The following is a 23,060-nucleotide window of genomic DNA, read 5'->3' on the forward strand; positions in this document are numbered from 1 at the left end:
AAAAAGGTTTCAGGTTAATAGCTTCTATGACATTTGGCTTGGATGCAATCAAAAAAAGGAAAACAATGACTAATAACGAGAAGTCTTAAATAGTGAATATATCTAGGCATCAGTAAAATGGATTCACTTTGAATTTAGATGTACATTCTGAATATTACACTAAGGAGATGCTCTTGCCGATCGATACTTGCACAATCTTGATAGGCTATTCAACCAATGCTTTGAATTTTAATCACAGAGAGTCTCGAAGATTATTCAGAAATCTTACACTATCAGGTATTTCCAAGAAACTGTTTCCATTTTTTTACTTAAATTCAATTTGAAATCCTATGAGGTATACTTAAAGATTTTAAAACAGGGTCTTTCTTTTAATTACTAATCTTCTATGTTAAATAAATTGATTACTCTAATTTGCGTTTGCATTAGAAAAACATTACCGCCAGCCTGCTATAGGCAATGATAGACTATACGAGTAGTGACTCAGTTTATATATACTTAATTATTAAAGATAGGTCACATGTGCATATCGACGTATATATTTTCTAAAGGCCTCAATATTATATGGTAATTTTCCATCATATATTTGTATTCAATGTACAATTAAAACATTTTTTTCCCATGTAATTTATACCTTATCCTAATGTTATGGAAATATAGTTTACCTTGTTTTGTAATTTCTTGAAAACATTTCTGTAAACTCTTTATTACCTTTGGAACATTCAGATCTTATAAAAAATAAAATTTAAAACAGTAGCTAAATTCTGTGTATGTGTTTGGGCTTTACTGACAGAGCCAAAATTATTAGTAAGGTATCGTTTTAGTACATGCATTGTATTTTGTTATTAGGAGAGTTCTGATGAACCTTAATTTGACATCCCAGCTGTTTTGGTTTACTATCAAAACTAGTTTACATGGATGTGTCTGTCTGCCAGTTTAATAGGACCTCCTTTGTATCGATGGATTACACCTAAAATAATAACTGCAGCAAGTTATAAAATATCTTTAGAAAAAAACGGCAAATTGATTTGCACAACTACATATTGGTATTGTTCTAGAATATTCTTGTACACTTCAATATTAAAACCATTCAAGAGAGAGGAAATATGATGTATATGTGCAAGCTTCGATGGTTTGAGTCTTGTCCCATTTATCATCTCCTTAGGCTAAACATAATTGTGTCTGTGAATTTTAAATGTATACATGTACTAGAGAAACCTGAAATATGGTGCTACCTAAAGGCAGGTTACAATGTGCTTTTAGCTGACACATAATGGACAATAACATGCCTAATAATTACTTTGAATATTTTCTGTACTGTATGCGAGGACTGCGTTGTCTTTATGGTATTCTTAATAATCTTATGGAGTATATACATGTTTAGTTCTTATTGCAATGTAGTTATCAAATGTAAAAAAGTAATACATTTCATAGTTTATTATAGTTAATTGCTTTGTTGATTGCACAACTAAATCTTAGAAAATTACTGCACATGGTTACAAGCCAATCTCTTTTGAGGTTTCCTTTCCATTTTTTCTGCAAAATTTCGCAATTGCTGAATCATAATGGTTTGTGGCATGTACAACATATTTGACGCTACTATTCTGTGGATAAAAGAGGCATTTAATTATCCTTATGTATAGTGTGCTTTACATAACAATTTACTTTTTTTTATACAGAAATACAACAATGACTGGTGGATAGGGCGTGTAGTGAAAGAAGGAGCAGACGTAGGATTCATACCAAGTCCAGCTAAACTTGAGAGCACAAGGCTACAACCCTCAAGTAGTAGAAGCAAACTTATGGCCAAGTAAGTTTTACACATAATTTAGTTTAATGTCAAATAAATTATTGCCTTTAAAAAAATATTGTCCAGATGATTTATTATAATCACTTATTTTCTGTATCATACAAAGTTGAGGCAAACTGTGGCAAATAGCCATGTCATCTGAAATTTGAAAATTTGCTTGTAACCAGCATTAATAATGTTGACAAATTGCTATAATCAAATTAGCACTTACCAATAAGAGCCTTGTTTATTATAATTATTTGAAAAAAAGCAAAGCAGGTGAAAGGTTTGTTAATTTATTTTTGATGATTCACATTATTACAAGAACCTTTGTTTTAATATTACCTGAATGATTATGGCAGAATGTTCATATTTAAAATGTCCACAAGGTGCAACATGTTATAAACAAGATCTTTAATTTAATTCTCCCGGATTTGTACAAAACATTTCATAAACATTCAACATTTAAAATGTCTGTATGAAGGTGCAACATGTTACAAGATCTTTAATTTATTTCTCTCACTCCAACCATGGAGCTGATTTTCAAAATTTTAATTATCTGTATGAACATAATAGAGAAATAAAATATAAACTATTGTAATTTCATCGCAGTATCCAAAAAATGTGATCTAAGGAGAAGTTATTAGACAGGCTGATGTACCTGATCATCCTTATTTAATTGAACTAGCATACTGCCATAAACATATCAAAAGAAAATTTCATGTTTCCTTTGTTGATATGAACATCATACTTTTGAATCATTAAAAATCAATTAACAATATTGAGATCATTGTTTTTTGTTGTTATTATTGTGCAACTGAAGTTTCACTTGATCTACATGTATTTATATGCCATAATTTGGCATATAATTTCATTAAAAAAAATATTCTTATCCATATCAAATGTGTTTTTTTCAAAAATCGAATTAACAAATCTGTTTTAGCTTCCCGTAATTAATTTGTTTAAACATTACAATATAACTAGAAAAATCAATAGTACAAATTGGTAACTATAGCAACATAGAATTTTCTCTTACTAGCATAGCATCAAGTGAATGCTAATTTTGTTTTGTTTTTTTATATAACAAAATGAACAATTCTGTACTGTATTCTGGCACATTTGAACAGTTAAATCCATAGATTTGACATATAAAGCAAATTAACAAAATTCATATAATTAACTTTATGATCACTTTCCATATTTGAGCATATCACTACCATATTTGAGCATTTTTTTTTTCAAAGTAGCTTGATAGTGTAGACAGAGCTTAATAAGAAACACAATTTTTTTTACATTAGGTTAAAAAAATACAGATAATATAAAAAAACACTAATGGAACTTAGCAATATTATTCAATTTTATTTCATAATCATATCTCTATTAAACAATATGAAATGTATAGTCAGGCTCTTAGCTCCATTCTGTTGATTTCACAATGGGCTAGAGTATACTTTTGAACAAAAATTGTATTATTTTACGTATTTAAAGTAAAATTTTAAAATATGTGAAGCAATCAGACCGTATTCAAGTGAATTCTTTCGTTACGATCTAAAATTATGTCTTTTTATTGAAAGTGTTCGCTTGAGTGAAACTACAGTTGCATGTTTTATTTCAAAAGTATAGTGTATTATTATAATATTAAAAATGAGAACATGCCATTGAAGTAATAAAAGCGAATTGTACTTTTAATCCACGCTAAAATTATGATTATGCTGATTCTGTCACCCGTTTCATCACCATGGTGATATCATACGTTATTGAAAAGATGAAATCGCATGCCTTCCTTGCTAAGTTGAACCCAAGTAGATTTTTTTTGCCTTTTTTTTTTATTTCAAATTAAGTATTGCAAATATGCTAGAATTAAAATTATTATTGAAAAGTATTTCAAAATTTATGAAAAACAAATCTTAATAGGTTTTCTATTTCTTTTTTCTCCTACCTTCCTCCATCCCTTGTATTGTATTATCTAACATTCTTATTAATTGCCACTATGTTATGTTTTCATCCTCTTTATGTTCTATTTCTTTATGCCTGTTTATTTTCTTAAATTCTATTGCATTTTAATGTTTTTACTAACTATAATGATTAATCTTTGATATGATTTGTTGTACAAATGTTTATTTCTTGGCCAATTTCATACGATTTTGGTACAATTGCTTTGAAATACTAACAACTATACTTGCGCAATGTAACAATTGCCTACTATACCTCGCTATTTATAATAACACTTAAGTAGCAGTTCGACAAGAACGTCATTAGAACAAGCTGGTAAAAGTTCTTCATTCCTAAATAATAACAAAGCAGCAACCCTACCTTTGAATAGTAAAAGTAGTTACCCAACTTCCCCCCGACACAGCAGGTCTACAAGTGGTCTTAGTTCAAGCTCGAACCTTGGTGACATGGTCCTACCAAACTCAAAATCTTCAAACAACTCAAGAGGATCAACACCACCAACGCCAGGTATGTACTTTTATTTTACAAAAAATGTAAAATTTTTATTCAGAATTATCCATTGAAAGTGTAAGTTTTCACCCATTTTATTTATGTCCGCCTACTGTATTATTATGGTCTTTTTTTTCAAATTTGGTAAAATACTACTTTTGAGCCTTTTGGCTGCCGTTATATTTTTGATGTCTTTTTTTATGAATAAATATACCTGATTATTATAACAAAACCTCTACTCCTCCACCCCCTCAACCTAAATTTTTGTTCAAATGGATAGTACATGAAGTCCTAATGTTTTTCAACATTTTTTAGTTTGAATAATTGAAAATATCTTAAAAAATGTTGAAACAACTTTATGGTAATCAAGCTTTCAAATTTAACTAATTATCATAATTATATATGTTTGAAGAACTGTTATATTAATATTTATAGTTGGTTTAGACAATATTAATAAACAAATGGTTATGAAACTATAAATTTGATCAAAGTTGTTGTTATATTATGAACTGCGTGAAATGAGTTCATCGTGAATGATGATAATACAGTGGCTAAGTGTAATGCTTGAAAATACACATGTATACATTAAGAATAACATTAGTGGAAATGATGTGTGGGATGACGTATTACGAACTGAAGTATACTACGTTTTCTAATACTATATTTGTTCAAGAATATTCTAAACTGTACTTTAGATCTATTTTATATTTGTTTATAACAATACCTTTTACAATAATAACAACCTACAGAAAAACAATAAAACAACACCCACATTTTTAAATTTACACTTTGTAGATGTCTTTAATTATATGTTTTCATAAGTAGAAAATGTAGATTAGCTAATTATTTCCATGTACTCTCTCCAGACACACCTTTCTGATCCACCCATTCTGCTTTCTTGTTTCCTGCCTACTACTACCCACACTTGCCTTTAAATTGGAAAACTATTGTACCACACACTAAATCTCCACTCCCTCATATTATCCCCTTGATACCAATCTATCATCTCCTTGGACCATCTTAGTTAATTTACAATTATATTAATGTGATACTGATAAATACTATAATACATGTTCAACAGATGCATGTACAGTATAATCATTTGTTTGTTGGACTGTATTTATTAATATTATTAAAACATTAACTACATGTACTTGTAATTACCAGGTATCAAATAATCATAATAATTTGTGTACTGAATTTAGCTGTATTACTAAATAAGACAAGGTGTGATTAGATTTCTCTGTAGCTGAATCTTGTTGAATGTAATAATAAATAATAATATTCAATATACAAAGACATCTTTAGACCTATGAGATTTGAATAGGACACTTGACTATCGTATAGAAAGACCCAGGGATTCCACTCACCTGTAAATGAGTACCTGGTTGAAAACAATAGGGAGGAAAAAGCAGCATGGAAAGGTACTGACCATCCTTCCACATAATGCCCAGGTTTATAGTACAATCAGCTCATTGCTCACATTCATAAAGAATTCAGAACTTGCCTTTACCTATTAACCTCTCATTGTCCACAATTAAAAATAATTTGGTTGCCAACCACAGTCATTAGAACATTTTTATGTTTGTCTTCTAATACCTAATTGGATGGTTTTTCTCAGTTGTTGAATACATATATAACATACTTATCAACGCAATAAGTATTCTGAGAGGTAAGCGAATCAAAACACAAAATGATATGCACAATATAGGTGCATTATGGGTGCAATTCAAGCATGATTTATCACTTGATTTATACATTACATTGTTTTATAAATTTTTTCCAGAATTTAATGCTTTTAAATTAGCATGAATTTTTTTTTTTCATTTTGAGTTTCAATTCTTGATTAAACAAAAGTATACGATGCACCCTCTTTTTGAAAGATATTTATACTTTTCCATTTCCAATTATCAACTTTTATGACAATATTTTCAATATTTGTACACAAAATGAAAATGGTTGTTAATGATGGTTGTTGTGTAATTACATCACTATTTCATTTTTATATTATTATACCCATGGCCCTGGATGTGACCAATCTTTAATTAATTCCACCCATGTAATGATATAAGTAATTCAAATGATATTCTTATGATAGATTATGAAATCTTATGATATAAATAATGAAATCTTAAGATATAAAATAAAAATCTTAAGTAATGAAATCTTATAATAATAAAATCTTAAATGATATAAAGGATAAAATCTTATGATATAAATGATAATAATCTTAAGATATAAATAATAATAATTTAAAGATATGAATAATACAAATCTTAAGATATAAATTATTAATATCTTAAGATAAGTAATGAAATCTTATAATATAAATAATGAAATCTTATAATATAAATAATAAATTCTTAAATATATAAATAATGAAATCTTATAATATAAATTATAAAATCTTATAATATAAATAATAAAATCTAAAATTATATAAATAATTAAAATCTTAAGATACTGTAAGTAATGAAATCTTATGGTATAAGTAATGAAATCTTATGATATAAATGTAAAATCTTATTATATTAATGATAAAATATTATTATATAAATGATAAAATCTTAACATATGAATAATAAAGATCTGTTGATATAAATATTAAAGTCTTATGATAAAAATAATAAAGTCTATTAATACATCAATGTAAGGATGGGGTTAAATTTTCTTGCGTCATCCGCCCTAACTTTTAATAAGTAAATGTGATGGTCTAAACAAAGCAAATGAGCTGCCAACATTGGTATAGTTAATGATTTCAAAGACACTATACAATTAAAGGAGCACTTAATGAAGAAACTGAACAAACTAAGCATATGGATCGTCTCCATGCAGTCTGCAGTTGTCATAAGATGCATGAAGAAGATTTTCTTTTAGTTTAGTATTCTAGGACACGTAAAATGTCAAAATAATTTTAATAACGATTAAAAAACATGAATTTCTCAATGTATGGTAATGCAAATTTCAAACAATGTTTCGTGAGTTTGACAAAATAGATTATATTGAATTAAATTCAATCATTTGATCTTGTTTCCATGATGATTCAAACATTTTGATTCCCGAAATATGTTTTCATTTAATTTTATTGTTTAAAAAATGATTAGTATTATGATTTAGTTTTAAATTCATGTGAAACTGATTTCTTAGAAATATATATCTTTAAATTTAATCCTAGTTTATTTATTTGATTAGTTTAAAGAGCTCTATCATCAGTCAATTGCATTTTTTTTTGCCTAGTAATTTAAAATTCATACTCATAAAGAGGAAGTGTTTTTAATTAATTCAATTTTAATGAGTAATTGATTTTCTTATCATAAAGTTAGACATATTATTGGCCAACTTAGACACAATTATACTTTTATGTATGAAGAAGCTTAGTGTTGAAATTTGTGACTTGATGAATCATAAAACTCTGATTCTGAATTTCATTATTCTGCTTTTCTAAAATATTCCAGCAGGTATATTTTTTATGATACTTTTCCGTTTAAAAAAAGAATTTGTTTCATTTCCACTGTTCTTTCCTAGTTCTGTGTCTTGGCAGTTTTTCACATATTATGGTGAAGAATAATTTAAAGATGGAGATTGGACTATCCTAGTTAACTGTAGATTTTTCATTGTGTAGTCATCCCAAACCAGTACATTCAGTGCTTCGTATTACATGGAAAAATATTGTTAGAAGTGTAAATCTTCATCTCTGGGAGAAGGGTTGTCAAACCGTCATTTTTTATGTTCTGTATTTTGTTGCTGGTGATATGAAGAAAGTATAAGAAATATTCTGGAGTCTTTTGTAAATTTTACATGAAATGCTAGACATGTTCATTTTTCCATATAGGGAAATCCAAGATCTTCCGAGAAAGAGTCCAGTTACAAATCCAATAATCATCCTAGGTTTTCCCTTTTCAACAATCCTTAATCATCATCTCAACTTTATTTATAAGGCTATGGATATTTATTGATTCCTATGGGAAAATGAAAGATTTTCTTCGAGTCCTGTAACATCTGCAAATTTTCTTCCTTGTCTATGAAGGCTATAATAAGATTTTTTTTCTCAGAAAAATATGGTAGTTAATTCTGCCTAAAAATCAGTCTAGCATCTGTCTTGGCATAAGACAGAACATTTTGTAAGGCCGTTCTTATCCCCATTGGGAAATCTAGGCCTTTCAGAGAAAAGTCTAAATGTCATCCACCAAACCTTCACCGGCCTCTCTTAATAGCTTAGTTTTATGCAGTGTAAGGGAAGCATTTCATAGAAAAATTGTCTATTTTTGATTTATTTCCCTATGGGAGAATCTAGGATATCTGAGAAATATTCCAGTGATATTAACCGGCCACTGCTCCTATACCTTCCCTCACCACAGTTTCGTCTCACATTGTACAAGATACTTGTTTTCTGTGTGTGAACAATTTTGGAGTATTAATATATGACAAAACATACACATCAAATATAATATTCAAAATCTGTATCATGCAATTCAGTATAATAGAATTTATTTAGAGGATTTTTCCCCTAATAACTTGAAGTAATAAATATATAGCAGTATATATTTAAATTAAAGTAATTACCAAACTAAAACAAAACATTGAAAAAGATACTGAAGATAATGGAAGCCATGCTTTGGATACAACTGAATCCATCTTCCGCAAGGCATTCAGCATATTTCCCATTTTCAACATTAATTCAACCGGATTCTTCTCATGAACTTAAACATTCTACAATATGTGGTACATTATTATGCATTAATACTAACCATGTTTTTGAATGTGATTTTACATCCTATTCAAAATATACAAATAGGTCTTGCTCATGGATGCATAGGAAATTTGTGTTAGGAACATATGGAAAATGATCAGTGAGAAAAATACTACTAATATGAAAGCTTGACATTTTTACCAGTCTTTGCATATATATTGGCTAGCCTTAACTGTGTATGCCAATCTATATTACATACATGTTTAGGTATTTAGGTGACATTGATTAGAATAGATGATTGCATAGCATTAGTATCTATAAATACTATTGCAATCATGATGCCACACCCTGTTGCTTTACAGTATAGGTTTTAGACTTAACAATGCCAAATCTGCTTTAGTTGATAATTTAAAATTGTACATACTTTTTCATCACAATTGTTCTTTAAAACCAATTGCACCTATGACATTTTTCAATTTATCACTTTATATTTATGATTGTCAAGTTTTTTTGGGGCTAATTTTCACGTACTGTTATTTCCAAAATCATATATCAGCATTTTGGAATGCCACACCCTTTGTATTTTAATAATGATTTTAGCCACGTATCAATATATTTTGCCATGAAAAACAACCCTTTAATAATTTAACTTAAACACATTTTAGTTACCTTTAATAAACTTGCCTATTAACATTGGTTTAAAAACTTATTAAAAAATATTCTGTATTAAAATTACGTAGCAACTCAGATAGGCTTCTGTTAGCAATGAACATTATAAATACACTAAGATGTATGATGTATTTAAATGTCACACTACACTGTCTAAAAATAGCTTATCGATGATGATATGTACTTAGTAATCCAAATGTTGAAAATATTAAAAGTATTAAGATGCCTAGCTTAAAATACCAGACTTTTGGGTTCAATCAAATATGTTAACATGATTTCATATAAAAATATTGAGAAAATATTTTGTTTTGTTTTCTTTTTTTCTTCCAATGTCTGAGATGTGGTAAATAGGGAGATTCTAGTAAACCTTAATTTTAATGAATGATGTATTAACCATTCTATTAAGCAGTTGCGTTATTACGTACGTTTTGGATGGAAGAAGAATGTTGTCAGCACACTCTTTTTTATTTTCATGTGTATTGGTCAAAATTAATTAGAGATGAAGAAAATTGTTGTTTCATTAAGCAAAAGTAAAACCATTTTCATTTGTCACAAAATATTAGGCCTAACTATTTTTGTTGGTGTTCAAATGATTGACCTATACAGTAGTATTGTAGGTAGCAGTAGCGTCATTTTTCCTGAAATCTATTCTATAAGAGCGCAGTATTTTTAAGTAATGAATTTTTACCCTACATAATTCAGATTAGGTGAATCATTTAAGTAGGTATGTTTGGTATTTTGTATTAGTAATCCTATTTTTATTATACTTACTAGTACAATTCCGCATTCCACTTATGTAAGTTTAATGATAAATATAAAAGAAAAAACACACTTCAAATATTTGATAAATATTAACGTGTAATTGTGTATGATAAAAAAGATCACATATTTGTAAGAATCTCTCTAATTGACAAATAGTGGGACTGAATTTGGGAGCAACATCAATATTACAGGGAAATATGATAAATATAGCCTCCCTCCACCCAGTATTGGTGGAGAGAAAAACATGAAGTTTTTCTACAAACCTCATTGCGATATTGGAACCTATTGTTTTTATTGTGAAATAGGAATTAGTTACATCATACAACAACACCTGTTGTTGGACATTGATTTTCTACTACTGGGTGTATACCAAAATTTGCTCAAATCTATTACATCAAGGTCATACACTGACAATGCTAGAAATAAATAAAATCAATTTTTGTCATGCAATCCTTTCTCTCTATATTGATCTTATGTAATCAATAAATATTGTATTTCTGGACGTCTCTTTTGATTTTGTTGTTATATTTAAATAAGAGATTAGTCACGTTCCTTTTAGAGCATAACAATATTAGAAATGATAGCCCCTCATTTTGTTATCATCTGCCCCTTAATTTTGGTATCCCCACTCACTCCTTTTAGTGTCCCCATCTGCCACTTCTTTTAGTGTCCCCATCTGCCACTCCTTTTAGAGTCCCCAGCTGCCACTCCTTTTAGAGTCCCCAGTTGCCACTCCTTTTAGTGTCCCCAGTTGCCACTCCTTTTAGTGTACCCAGTTGCCACTCCTTTTAGAGTCCCCAGTTGCCACTCCTTTTAGTGTCCCCAGTTGCCACTCCTTTTAGTGTCTCCAGTTGCCACTCCTTTTAGTGTCCCCAGTTGCCACTCCTTTTAGTGTCCCCATCTGCCACTCCTTTTAGTGTCCCCATCTGCCATTCCTTTTAGTGTCCCCAGCTGCCACTCCTTTTAGAGTCCCCAGTTGCCACTCCTTTTAGAGTCCCCAGTTGCCACTCCTTTTAGAGTCCCCATCTGCCACTCCTTTTAGAGTCCCCAGCTGCCACTCCTTTTAGAGTCCCCAGTTGCCACTCCTTTTAGTGTCCCCAGTTGCCACTCCTTTTAGTGTCCCCAGTTGCCACTCCTTTTAGAGTCCCCAGTTGCCACTCTTTTAGTGTCCCCAGTTGCCACTCCTTTTAGTGTCCCCAGTTGCCACTCCTTTTAGTGTCCCCAGTTGCCACTCCTTTTAGTGTCCCCAGTTGCCACTCCTTTAAGTGTTCCAGAATTTGTGTGTTAATAACACATTTTTTCTAGGTGTAGTTTAAGTACATTTAAACCAATTAAACATTATTGTAATAATTAGCACAACCTCTCAAAATTATCCATTCCTGATTGTTATTGGTTAATGTGAAAATCTAGTATTTTCTAATATATTGAAGATATTGATAATCATAATAATAAAAATAATAATATATTTATTTAATATAAACAATTTATATAGCAAGTACAGTGTTATAAGAATAATATAAAATACATATTGGCTACAGTATGTTTTATATAAAAAATATAAACATAAAATTATTTATAGAATATATAAAAATAAACAAGTATAGTTTTGGCCCATATACTAACTTGCCTCTGATTAGTTTTTTGTGAAGATGTCTTGAAAATCTATCTATTACATGACAAAATGTTAAATAATCATTAATTTATGTGGTTAATAAATCTTATTTCTATTGTTTTTATTATTGCTATTGACTTTATCACCACTTGTTTTGATGCGAGGTACATTAAAATACCTTGTGCTAATTAATGACGTTGATTCGTTTAATAGTCGCTTGTTGATTCATGGCTATGACATCATTAGAATCCCTTCAGTTGATTGGTGGATTTACACTCCATTCACTGTGCTTCTACAAGTCGTGTACTGAAATGATGCTAATAATTAATGACATTTTATATTGGGGTTGTATATTAAAATGCATACATCTAATATTGCTGCTGTGTTCTCTCTGTTTATATTATAAGCAGAAGAAATAAACAGTTATCCACTATTACCTTCATGCATAAGGAAAACTGAGTTATTATTAATTAACTATTTCTATCACATTATTATTATTATTAGAAAATAGCACGCCTCATTTTTAAACAGAAAGCTTATTATAGATATGCTGTAGAAAAACACAAATCAATTTAGAAAATGAGAAATGTTGCTACTGTGTACAAGATGTTGTTGATGTTATTAAACTATGCATAAAAACAAGAATACATAATATGTAGATCAGCTAATTTCTAAATGAAAGGGCCTTCGTATAATAAGTATCATGGTTTTTTATACTACAGACATTACACAAAACCGTTCATTAGATTAGATGGTGATGCTGTATGGAGAGTGTATTGTATGTTAAAACATAAATTATGAATATGATTACTATGCTTATCATTATGATTGCATGAAGATTTACTTTAGAATTCAAATGATCAATGCCCAAGAGCTATCTGTTTGTGTTGTTTCTTTTCATCGTTGTTCTTTTCTTATGGACCATCTAAATTTGAGGCCAGTACACAACCAAGATTCTAAATCACCCTGCAACCATATGTTCGGTTTTCCAAATATCTTGAAATTTGTTAGTAATTACTAAGTCTATTTAATGTGTGAATCTTTGTATATTCTAAATAATAAAACACTCTCAAAATGAAGCTCATACAAATAAAAACATCAAGTTTTAAATTTTGTGTTCACAAGAAGAACAACAGAAAATATTAGATTTTTTTGTTATATTTCTATTATTTTTATGGTATTTTTTATTTAAATTATACATTTAGGTGCAACATCAGGGTTTTTTCGAGGTAATCAATTACTGTATTATTTATGTTTAATCTTTTATTTGCTTTCTAACACAATGCATTAAACATACTACAAATATGAGCGTATGTGCTATGATTGGTGGATGCGGTGATTTGAGAGAGCTTTTTGTTTGCTTGTCCAATATCTTAATAATTATGTGAACATTATACTTTCCAATTCAATAAACATTTTTCTATACATTATACATAGTAAAAACAATATCTTAAATTCAGTTGTGTACTTTTTCGTATTTGACAACATAGGCCTTTTACTCAGTTTAGGCCATATTTCCAGATTATCAGTTAAATTCAGTTGATCTATTAGATAGTCCTTCTTGTTCTGTAATCTATTACATAACTTGCTTCTTCTCTTGTTGGTATACAGCTTCATAACAAAACTAGTACATAAATAAATTTAAAGTTTATCATTTAATTAAGCCAGTTATAAATCATATATTTTCTTCATGCTCATTGGTTTTTGAAATCAAGCTTTTTTTTTTACCACAAGTTATGAATGAATGAATGACTGTTTTGAATATTGTTTAATTTTTTTTTCTATATCTTCTTTTCTTGTTTTATTTCAACGTAATCTTTCTTTGTACGTCTGATTTAATCAAAATGTAAGTCTTTTGACCTTTTTAATGCTATAAATGTAAATTTGAATGCAAGTGTTACTTTTATTCTGCTGGTATTATAGAATATTAGTATTAGTAGTAAATCTCTCAGTGCATTTAAATAAACTATTATAATAAAACATAGTATTGTAACTCTTTATATTATTATTTCTGTGGTGTTTGTAGCTAGACAGCAACCTGGGTTGTAGGTACTACTTTAAGAAGGGAAGCTGGCTGGGTGATTTTATTTAGACCATTGCTTCAACTTTATGCCATTTGATTAAATCCTGAATAGGCCAAACTCTATGTTAACTTGTTCGGTGGTATTTGTGGTAGATGCCAGATATCAATTTGTTAAACCAGTATGCTTGATAGAACTGTGATATTTAAACCGCCTTGTTACCTGTCCAAGATGTTGACATGCTTGTTTGTTGGTTTAGAATATTCCCCACAGTTTATATTTTTATGTATGCTTTTTTACTTTTTGCATTTTCATCCAATATAAGTTTATATAAGAACCCTATCCTTTTTGTATTTTTCTACTGGGCAATTCCATGAAGATTTTATACAATTTACCAAATGGGCATATGTATGATTTCATTCAACCTGCGACCATGGAATTTCCCAACTATTCTTAACAACCGACTCGTATGGCAATTATCACTCAATATGATGACAGCTAATATTATGTTTATATGTATTATGTTATGGTTTATTATTATTAATTATTTGTATGTATAGAGGTGACCACTGTAGACTCCTTCATATTATTACATATTCTTATTGTAAACACAGGTTTTATTAAGCCAGTCAGATGTGTATTCTAGCAAATTTATTTATTACAGTACTACTACAGAGAATGGGATGTTCTGTGAATTATTTATATATAATATGGTAGAGTACTACTGTATTTATATTGCATATAATGAATATGCTTTATATAGTAACTATAATGTGAACATTTTCTTAATCAGGCAGTTTTGTGCACTGTTTTTTTTTTTCAAATTTTCTGCACTATGGACACATGCCAATAACGGCAAAGAACAATTATAAGTATGTTTAAAGTTCATCATTATCATCATTTTAAAATACAGAAAACTAAACTTTATATTGTTGTTTTGTCTTAGGTGTGGATGACCAAAATGGAATAGATGAGGGTGATGAAACTTTGACAAACTCTCTTAGTATGTCCAATAAAAGTAATACGATATCTCCACAACCAAAAGAGAAAAGAAAGTTTTTTAAGAAAGTAAGTGATTCAGAAACATTCATCTTCATTGTCGTAAGTTCCACAATCAACAAATTGATTATTACGAAACTAGGAGGCCTACAGATGAAAGACCTACTTTTAAGTAGTGGCTGTGTGTGACAGTGGCTGTGTGAACTAGTACACCGGAGTAACCCCTACTCGTCTCGAAAGTTTTACTAGCACATGAGCATTTTGTATACACTCAACCTATGTTTTATTGCTGATGTTATGGCTACGTATTACTTGGTCACTCACTCACTCACTCACTTAACATTTAGTCTTGTGTAAAATAAAAATAGCAAAGATTCCTCTATCAAGACTAATTTGAAATTAGTAGTACTTGGCTAATGATTCAACTGTAAGCCCATTGATTCCAAAATACCTTTTGATATTGGGTTAAGATATCCTAGTGCTTCTGGTTTATTTTACCCACACCTTTTTATATTTTGTTTCAATTTCTAACGTCGTTTGTTTATATGTTTTGTAGGCAGAGAACGTCCCTCCCTATGAAGTGGTACCTTCCATGAGGCCGCTGGTGTTAGTGGGGCCATCACTGAAGGGATATGAGGTTACTGACATGATGCAAAAAGCTCTTTTTGATTATCTCAAACGAAAGTTTGAGGGAAGGTAGGTAATTTCATCAAAGTTGACACAATCATGTTTGAAATTTGTTAAACATGTACGGTAAAGTGTGGAATACAGAGTGTTACACACTAACTGTTTACCCAAAGAATGACGTAATAACGACATAATAATGAATCCAAAAATCTGGTTAAATTAGTATTTATTATATAAATTACAATAATTCTCGTATGGATATCCTCAGTAATACTTAATTGTTAAAAAACTGTCATACACTACAGTATAACTGTATTTGGATTCTATCCAGGATGAAGGTTCTATGCCCAAACATAAGGAAACAAAAATCAAATTTTAAATATTGAACATAAAAAGTAGCATTATCATTATTCACCTGGTGTTCAAACATTTAATCTCATACACAGTGTGACCCGTATTAAGGATACACTGTTCAAACCCAAGCGTCCCTTAATAGGAGTGTCCCCTGGATATGGGTTGGCTGTAGTGTTGAAGCATGTGTGGCCCCTTGTACTGAGATGAAAGTTGTTAGTGTGTAATATCTGGTCCACATTGCTTTAAGACTGTTTAGTGCAATATAAGTATTAATCCATCATCATTATCCGTTAAAGAGGGGTTCTACTATATTATGTAGACCTCTGATTTCATGCAATAGTGTTCAAATTGAATATTACACAACATTTGAAATGACTTGTTGCATTTTATGTGACAATTCCAGTGTGTAAATCATCCACACTGCATCCTGGTATGTTCATGTAACATCACGCCCTATTGTATACTTAACTAGAAGAAGGCAACTTCTAATGTATCCACACTAAGCTAAGAGCCTGGTTGACGCATCATGGTAGCGATTCATTTTACAAGATGAAGAACTTGTAATTAGCATCGGTGATAATTATACCGTGTTGCGTATAAATTACATTGGTATCTGTTCACGTCATGCCTATAATCAACATTAAGAAAAGACGGATTTAATTCATTAGTTCAAACATATAACTAGGAACATGATACTTATTATATTTTACATTTAAGTTGCATTGCCATTAATATATCAAATATTTTAAAGTAGTGAATACAGTATTTGGCATAAAATACCAGACACATCAACCTTTTATTCTTAACATTTAGTCTTACATTGTTATTTTTACTATTATTTTTTATCATAATATTTAGTTAATGTTCTTCCATAAGACCTTATTAAAATAATATGTATGGAGTTAAAAATTTAATAATACAGTATCAACATAAATCATTGTCCTCATCAAAATCATTATCATATTTCTTAGACAACACGCGTGACACAGTTGATTAATAAATGTACATCATCACCTGTTACCACCCATCATCTCTAAATACTGACCTCGTATCTTGAATTATTTTCATTTCTCCAAATTGGTCATAGACACATGAGGTCCATGGAATTTTTCATTCATAGTAATGTATTGGCTTTTGTATATTATACAACCCTGTATACAACACAATATGAAGAAATTCAACAGCGCTTTCTATTTGTTTATTCATGTTTAACTTCAATCATAATAAATTAAGATCACATTAAATTTTAAATGTGAACCTAGCTAAAATTGTAGCATTTTGCTTTCTGGAATAAGTAAAGTAGACCCTTCGTTTGGAACACCCCTATTCTTTCCTGTGAAAGCAATTGAATGGCAATATAATTATAGTTTTGTCACTATAGCCAATCCTTAGGCCAATTTACACAGGCGAGCAGTAACAGCAATAAAAATATAGTATCTATGTTATTCCTTATGACCATTTACACACGGCACGGAGCGGATGGGCGGTTTCCGCTCAGGATAAGATACAGATTCAACGTGACAAACTACGCGGTTTTCTGCTTACCGTTACCGCTCGTCTGTGTAAATTGACCTTTTGAGTTGTCTCTTAGCAGTTTTCTTTCCCGATTAATTATCTTTAGAATTCACAATACAAACTATTATCATTCAAAATATCTCTGTTTCCTTTAAGTTTATGTACAGGCATTTGTGATGATCATCTTGAAAGATGAAATTTTCCAATTAATAAATAATACAAAATAATTATTCATAGTACAGCAGAGATTAACCATTTATGCAAAATATGGTATAATTCATCATTAATTATTAGTTATTTAAGGCAAATTTTGAATTAAAGTTCATTGTCCTTCCATATTTACAATTATATTGGTCTTTGAAATTAGTTTCACTTTTTATTTTTGTTTTTTCAGAATATGCATAACTCAGGTGAAAGCTGACATAGCATTGGCTAAGCGACAGATAATGAACCCTAAAACCAAACACACTTTGCCAACTAGGGGTTCTACCACAGTAGGTAAGCTATCACAATCTTGATGAGAAGTAAGTTTAACAAAATAAGTATGAGTATATCTATTCTACAGACACCCACTGATAATCATAACCAATCATATATTCATATGTAAATGTTATAAATACTTTCATGCATATCTAGATATCTTAGTTTCGTTTTGTTTTACTAAATTGGAAATAATAGCAATAGCTTCTATCGATCACTAAAGACTTTGTCTTTTGTCTTGAAAGTGGTGTATTATGTTTGGCATATAGGAAGTAAAGGCTGTAAATTTTCTATGTAATTTTTACATCTTGAAAGTTTTTTTCGAAAATAAACACAATGAAAATTAATAGGACTTTAATACAATACATAAAACAAAAATTAAATGGTATGAAACTTGTAATGAAAAAAAAGATAATTCTTTTGGTACAGTATGTGTTTATTACCCTAACGTGAAATATGACATATTATATTTATACCGTAAGTATAATTTAAACAATTTTATAGAGAAAGACTTTCATCCAAATGAAATTAATATTAAATATAATATGTTGACGAGTTACATTGAACAAAAACTCCTTTTCCTAGAAATTAATTTTATGTGATTTCCGTTTTCTCTCAATTTCATTTTTGGAAAGCATCTGTTTATAATGATTTAAAAGCTAATGATTTATAAAATATTGAATTTAAATAAGTTGTTGCCTTATTTGAATTTAAACCATAATGCTTTAAATTAATTGACTCCCTTTAAATTAATGAAGTAATTTTTCCCCTCAAATTGTATACATGACAAATAATGGTAAACTATTGTGAAAGTATTGTTAGATGTTAATACATTAGTGCGTTATTGAGAAAGCAAACCCATGTTGAATATTGAGTTAATACAATGCTTAGAGCTGTTCGATTCAAGATATGCTGATCTCACATGTTGCTTAAATGTCATGCTAGTGTCAAAGGTCATGCTCGGCTTCATTATCCACTGACTTGGAATAGCAACGGTTGAAAAAGCCAAATATCACAGGGTTAAACAAGCTGATTATTCACAACAATTATGTAGATGAGATATGAGATAATGCAAAAGGAAGGATTCTGTGTATTATGTCTACAACGGCCTTTAAAAAGATGTAAATACCAGTCGACCTAGTGATAATTGTCAACTTTTCCATATTGCTGTAAATTCTTATATAATAATACTGTTTATACACACCATATTGTGTATTGCCATCTTCTGCACAATGTTATTAGGCTTCACATTATAACAAGTAATAACAGTTTGCCAGTAATGTGTGTTATTAACTAATGATGATCAAGATCAAGAACATAAACATGATGATGTTATACATTATACACACATCCCAATGTTTTTTATTATGAACACATCCAAATGTTTTACATTATACAAACATCTCAATGCTTTATATTATGAACACATCCAAATGGTTTACATTATGTACACATCTCAATGTTTTACATTATACAAACATCTCGATACTTTACATTAAGGACACATCCCAATATTTTACATTATGAACACATCCTAATGTTTACATTATGAACACATCTTAATGTTTACATTATACATTTAATGTAAACATGCCAATTCTTTACATTATGCATGCATATTATAGTAATTATTTTACAAAAACTGAAAATACAAGACAATCAAATCAAACGAACAACTTTAATCATTTTTTTTCTAATTTCCTTACCGTAATAAACAAGAATAGTCCCATTGGGTGTGGCAAAGATTTTTTAAATAAGGGGCAGAATTAATACGCAGATTGCATTAACAATTGGCTATTGTGTTAATAAGAATTATTCAATAAGAATACTATAATATAAATAAAGGGATATTGGTGGTCTATATATTCAAATGTTATTAATTAAAAAAATAAACGTAACAATTTATACAATACAGTAAAAATGATCTGAACATTAAAGATTCCATTTTAAACATTCCAGGGTGACGGGAAAACAAGCATTGCACTTATGATGACCAATATTTGTTATACATCATCATCATCATTTTGAATACTGTATAGTGAAATAAATTACTTGATACTATAATTGTTTCAACTACTGATATTTGAAAAATTATTCATTTGTATCGTACTGTTCTTTATATAATCATATTCACAGAAATGTATTGGATTGCTTTGAATTAAAGCAAGCATTTATTCAAATAACTATCGTGCAAAATGTGTTCTTAAATTCTCTGCGTCACAGTTACCATAAATATGTAAATTTGGTGATTTGTCTGGGAAGCCAAAAAGGGATTTCAGTTTAAAAGGTCAAAGTGTTACTGTAAATCAGTTTGCTAAACTATGTGCATGAAAACCCACATTTTTTCAAGATTATTTCAGCCACATTCACATCAGTAAATGTTATATGCCATCATTATTGTCATAGCAATCATTATTGTCGTCATTCTCATCATCTTTATCATTAACATCTTTATCAACTTCATCATTATCTACATCATTTAATCATCTTTATCACTAACATCTTTATCAACTTCATCATTATCTCTAAACATTCTCATCATCTTTATCAACTTCATCATTATCTACATCATTCTCATCATCTTTATCGCTAACATCCTTTCAACTTCATCATTATCTACATCATTCTCATCATCTTTATCGCTAACATCCTTTCAACTTTATCATTATCTTCATATACAGAATTTTCCATATCATATCATTACTTTACTGTCATCAATAATTATAATATTGTTTTCATTAACTACTTATTGTTGATTACTGTTATCAGTCATCATAGTCTTACCAACATCATTATCTTCATCTACGTGAAAGAAACTTATAAAATATGCGCTGTAAATAAATTATGAATAATACCTATAATAATTAAACTGTAGGTTAATAATACTTGCTCTTGTCCATTCACATCATCTCTCATGGGAATTTGATTTATGCATATGAAATTGAATTTAAATGTTTTATTTTGACCTTTTGACCCTTGATTGAACTCATACTTTTAAAAAACAAATCATGACAGCGTTCACCGTTTATTTTTCATCCTCTTTCATCTATTATTACGATAATTGGCATCATTTTGAATAATGTGTTCCTTAGAAGTCGATGCATGTTTTAAATCGCGGTGAATTTTGCTTTTTATGTCTTTGATAAGCCCTAGTTGGGATCCTATTTCTTGTGACATTTAGTATTTGCTCCATTATAGGAAGTAATTGCATTTTCTGAAATATATGAATTTCGCTGAATCTATTATTAGTTTCTTTCAAATGCTTTGTTCCATAGACGTGATGAGAAAACTATTATTAATTTTCGGTCAACTTTTGCAGTATAAGGCTGGAAAATCACAAAATTGGTTTTTAATTTTCAAATGTATTTTCACATCCATGGGATATATTGCAATTTTTTTTTTAAATGTAAAATAATAACAAAAATACTTTCTTGTTTTTGTTTAAAGATGAAGTCCGAGAAGAAATAGATCGTATATTTGAATTGTCAAGGAGGCTACAACTTGTTGTATTAGATTGTGACACCATTAACCACCCTACTCAGCTACAGAAAACCTCGCTAGCACCCATTGTAGTCTACCTAAAAATATCTTCCTCTAAGGTGAGTACCAAAGCTAAAGACAGTACAAAACCAACACTGTAGACAATCTGTAAATTAGCATAGATTATTATTAAGGAGAGAATATTTCATGAGTTGAAAGATTGTTCAATTTAACAAAGCAGAAGTGAGTTCAACAGGACAGTCAGGCTTTCAATTGAATGAAAATATGCTACTAATTCAACAAATAAAAAACATTCATTATTGTTTTAGCGGTCCAAACAACACTTTTATTAAAGCAGATATAAAACGGCAAACATTCGCCAGCCTCTTGTGGCACAAAATTTAACGTACAGTTAAATTAACCAAAAGATAGTAAGAATACACTTGGTTGTGCTATGATATCCAATCTAAACACTACAGTACCTAAAATAGGCACTGCAGTGAGTTTGAAAATGAAAAGAAAAATATATAACATGAATTTGCATGATTTGATTAAAGAAATGCTAAATATTAAGGCATTTCATGGTTTTAGCACTAAGAAACTGTATTGAAAACATAAAATTAGTAATTACAATGTAAGATTACCTAAGAATTGTACATTAGTTTTAATACATATGCTCACAGTTATGGAGATATGTAATTATAATGAGTTAAACGTGACATTTTGAACGTGTGCCATAGAATACATGCTGACAAGAAATTTAAAATCATATACATTCACCGCTGAGAAATCATGAGTTCCTCGTTGGCTGTTTTTCGTGGCCGAGAGAGAAAAAGGAATGTCTTGGTTCATTTACTCTTGGTGTGATTAACTTGCTTGGACGAGCTCGCTGGATGGTAATGTTGAACCAGCTGTTTGTAAGGCAGCATGTTCGCAGTGTTGGTGTTGAGTGTAACAAGGCTAGGCCCCAGCAGGCCATTGGTTGAAGGTTTTCTAGTAGGCACTTGATCAACTTTGAAACCCCTGTGGACTTTATGGATACAGATTTTTACTGTTAGATAGGATAATTGCAACACCTAGAATTTACACTTCCAAAATCTAAGTCTGAATGAATAGGAGATGGTGCCAATTTGACAATTATTGTGATGATGACACACTTATAAGTGTCTAATTCTAGAATAGCGAATAGTGGCCAATTTTGTTATAGTTCATTGGCTTCATGTCTGACCGATTTTATTGTACAATAATAAAATATTCTTCATCATTGTCATCTTTAATAACAACAAAATAAAAAAATTGTAATGGATCTTGGTAACATAGTTTCTTAAAATCAATTTTGTTTCTCATTATCTACAATACTAATACGTCTTTTGGTTGTAGGAGTATAAAATAGTGAACATCACTGTGCTTTAATATTAGATGTATGCATTGCTAAGCTGTGAAACTTTTGTCTTTTTTCTAATATAGGTATTACAAAGACTAATTAAGTCCCGAAACAAGTCACAGAGTAGAAATATGAATGTTCAAATGGTCGCTGCTGACAAACTTGCTCAGTGTAGCCCTGTAAGTATACTCTTTTTAGATTAATTATATTTAATTTTGTGTTCCTTTATTCTATCTTTG

At 29.7% G+C, this 23,060-nt stretch overlaps 1 protein-coding gene across 7 annotated transcripts in view; it reads left to right on the forward strand.

Moving 5' to 3' along the window:
- LOC144842597 (voltage-dependent L-type calcium channel subunit beta-1-like) overlaps positions 1-23,060 on the forward strand; it is a 69,137-nt gene that overhangs the window by 38,564 nt on the left and 7,513 nt on the right. For 2 of the 7 annotated variants that reach the window (XM_078699048.1, XM_078699082.1), the window contains 7 exons: positions 1,677-1,807; positions 4,023-4,246; positions 14,929-15,050; positions 15,538-15,677; positions 17,872-17,975; positions 21,405-21,556; positions 22,905-23,000. In XM_078699048.1, the coding sequence (XP_078555174.1) occupies positions 1,677-1,807; positions 4,023-4,246; positions 14,929-15,050; positions 15,538-15,677; positions 17,872-17,975; positions 21,405-21,556; positions 22,905-23,000 (969 nt within the window). Of the gene's footprint in view, positions 1-1,676; positions 1,808-4,022; positions 4,247-13,166; positions 13,191-14,928; positions 15,051-15,537; positions 15,678-17,871; positions 17,976-21,404; positions 21,557-22,904; positions 23,001-23,060 lie in introns of all 7 variants that reach the window. The other 5 variants (XM_078699074.1, XM_078699102.1, XM_078699057.1 and 2 more) reach the window with 4 other exon arrangements.

The sequence above is a fragment of the Antedon bifida genome, chromosome 1 (assembly GCF_963402885.1).
Source record: "Antedon bifida chromosome 1, ecAntBifi1.1, whole genome shotgun sequence".
Classification (NCBI taxonomy): domain Eukaryota; kingdom Metazoa; phylum Echinodermata; class Crinoidea; order Comatulida; family Antedonidae; genus Antedon; species Antedon bifida.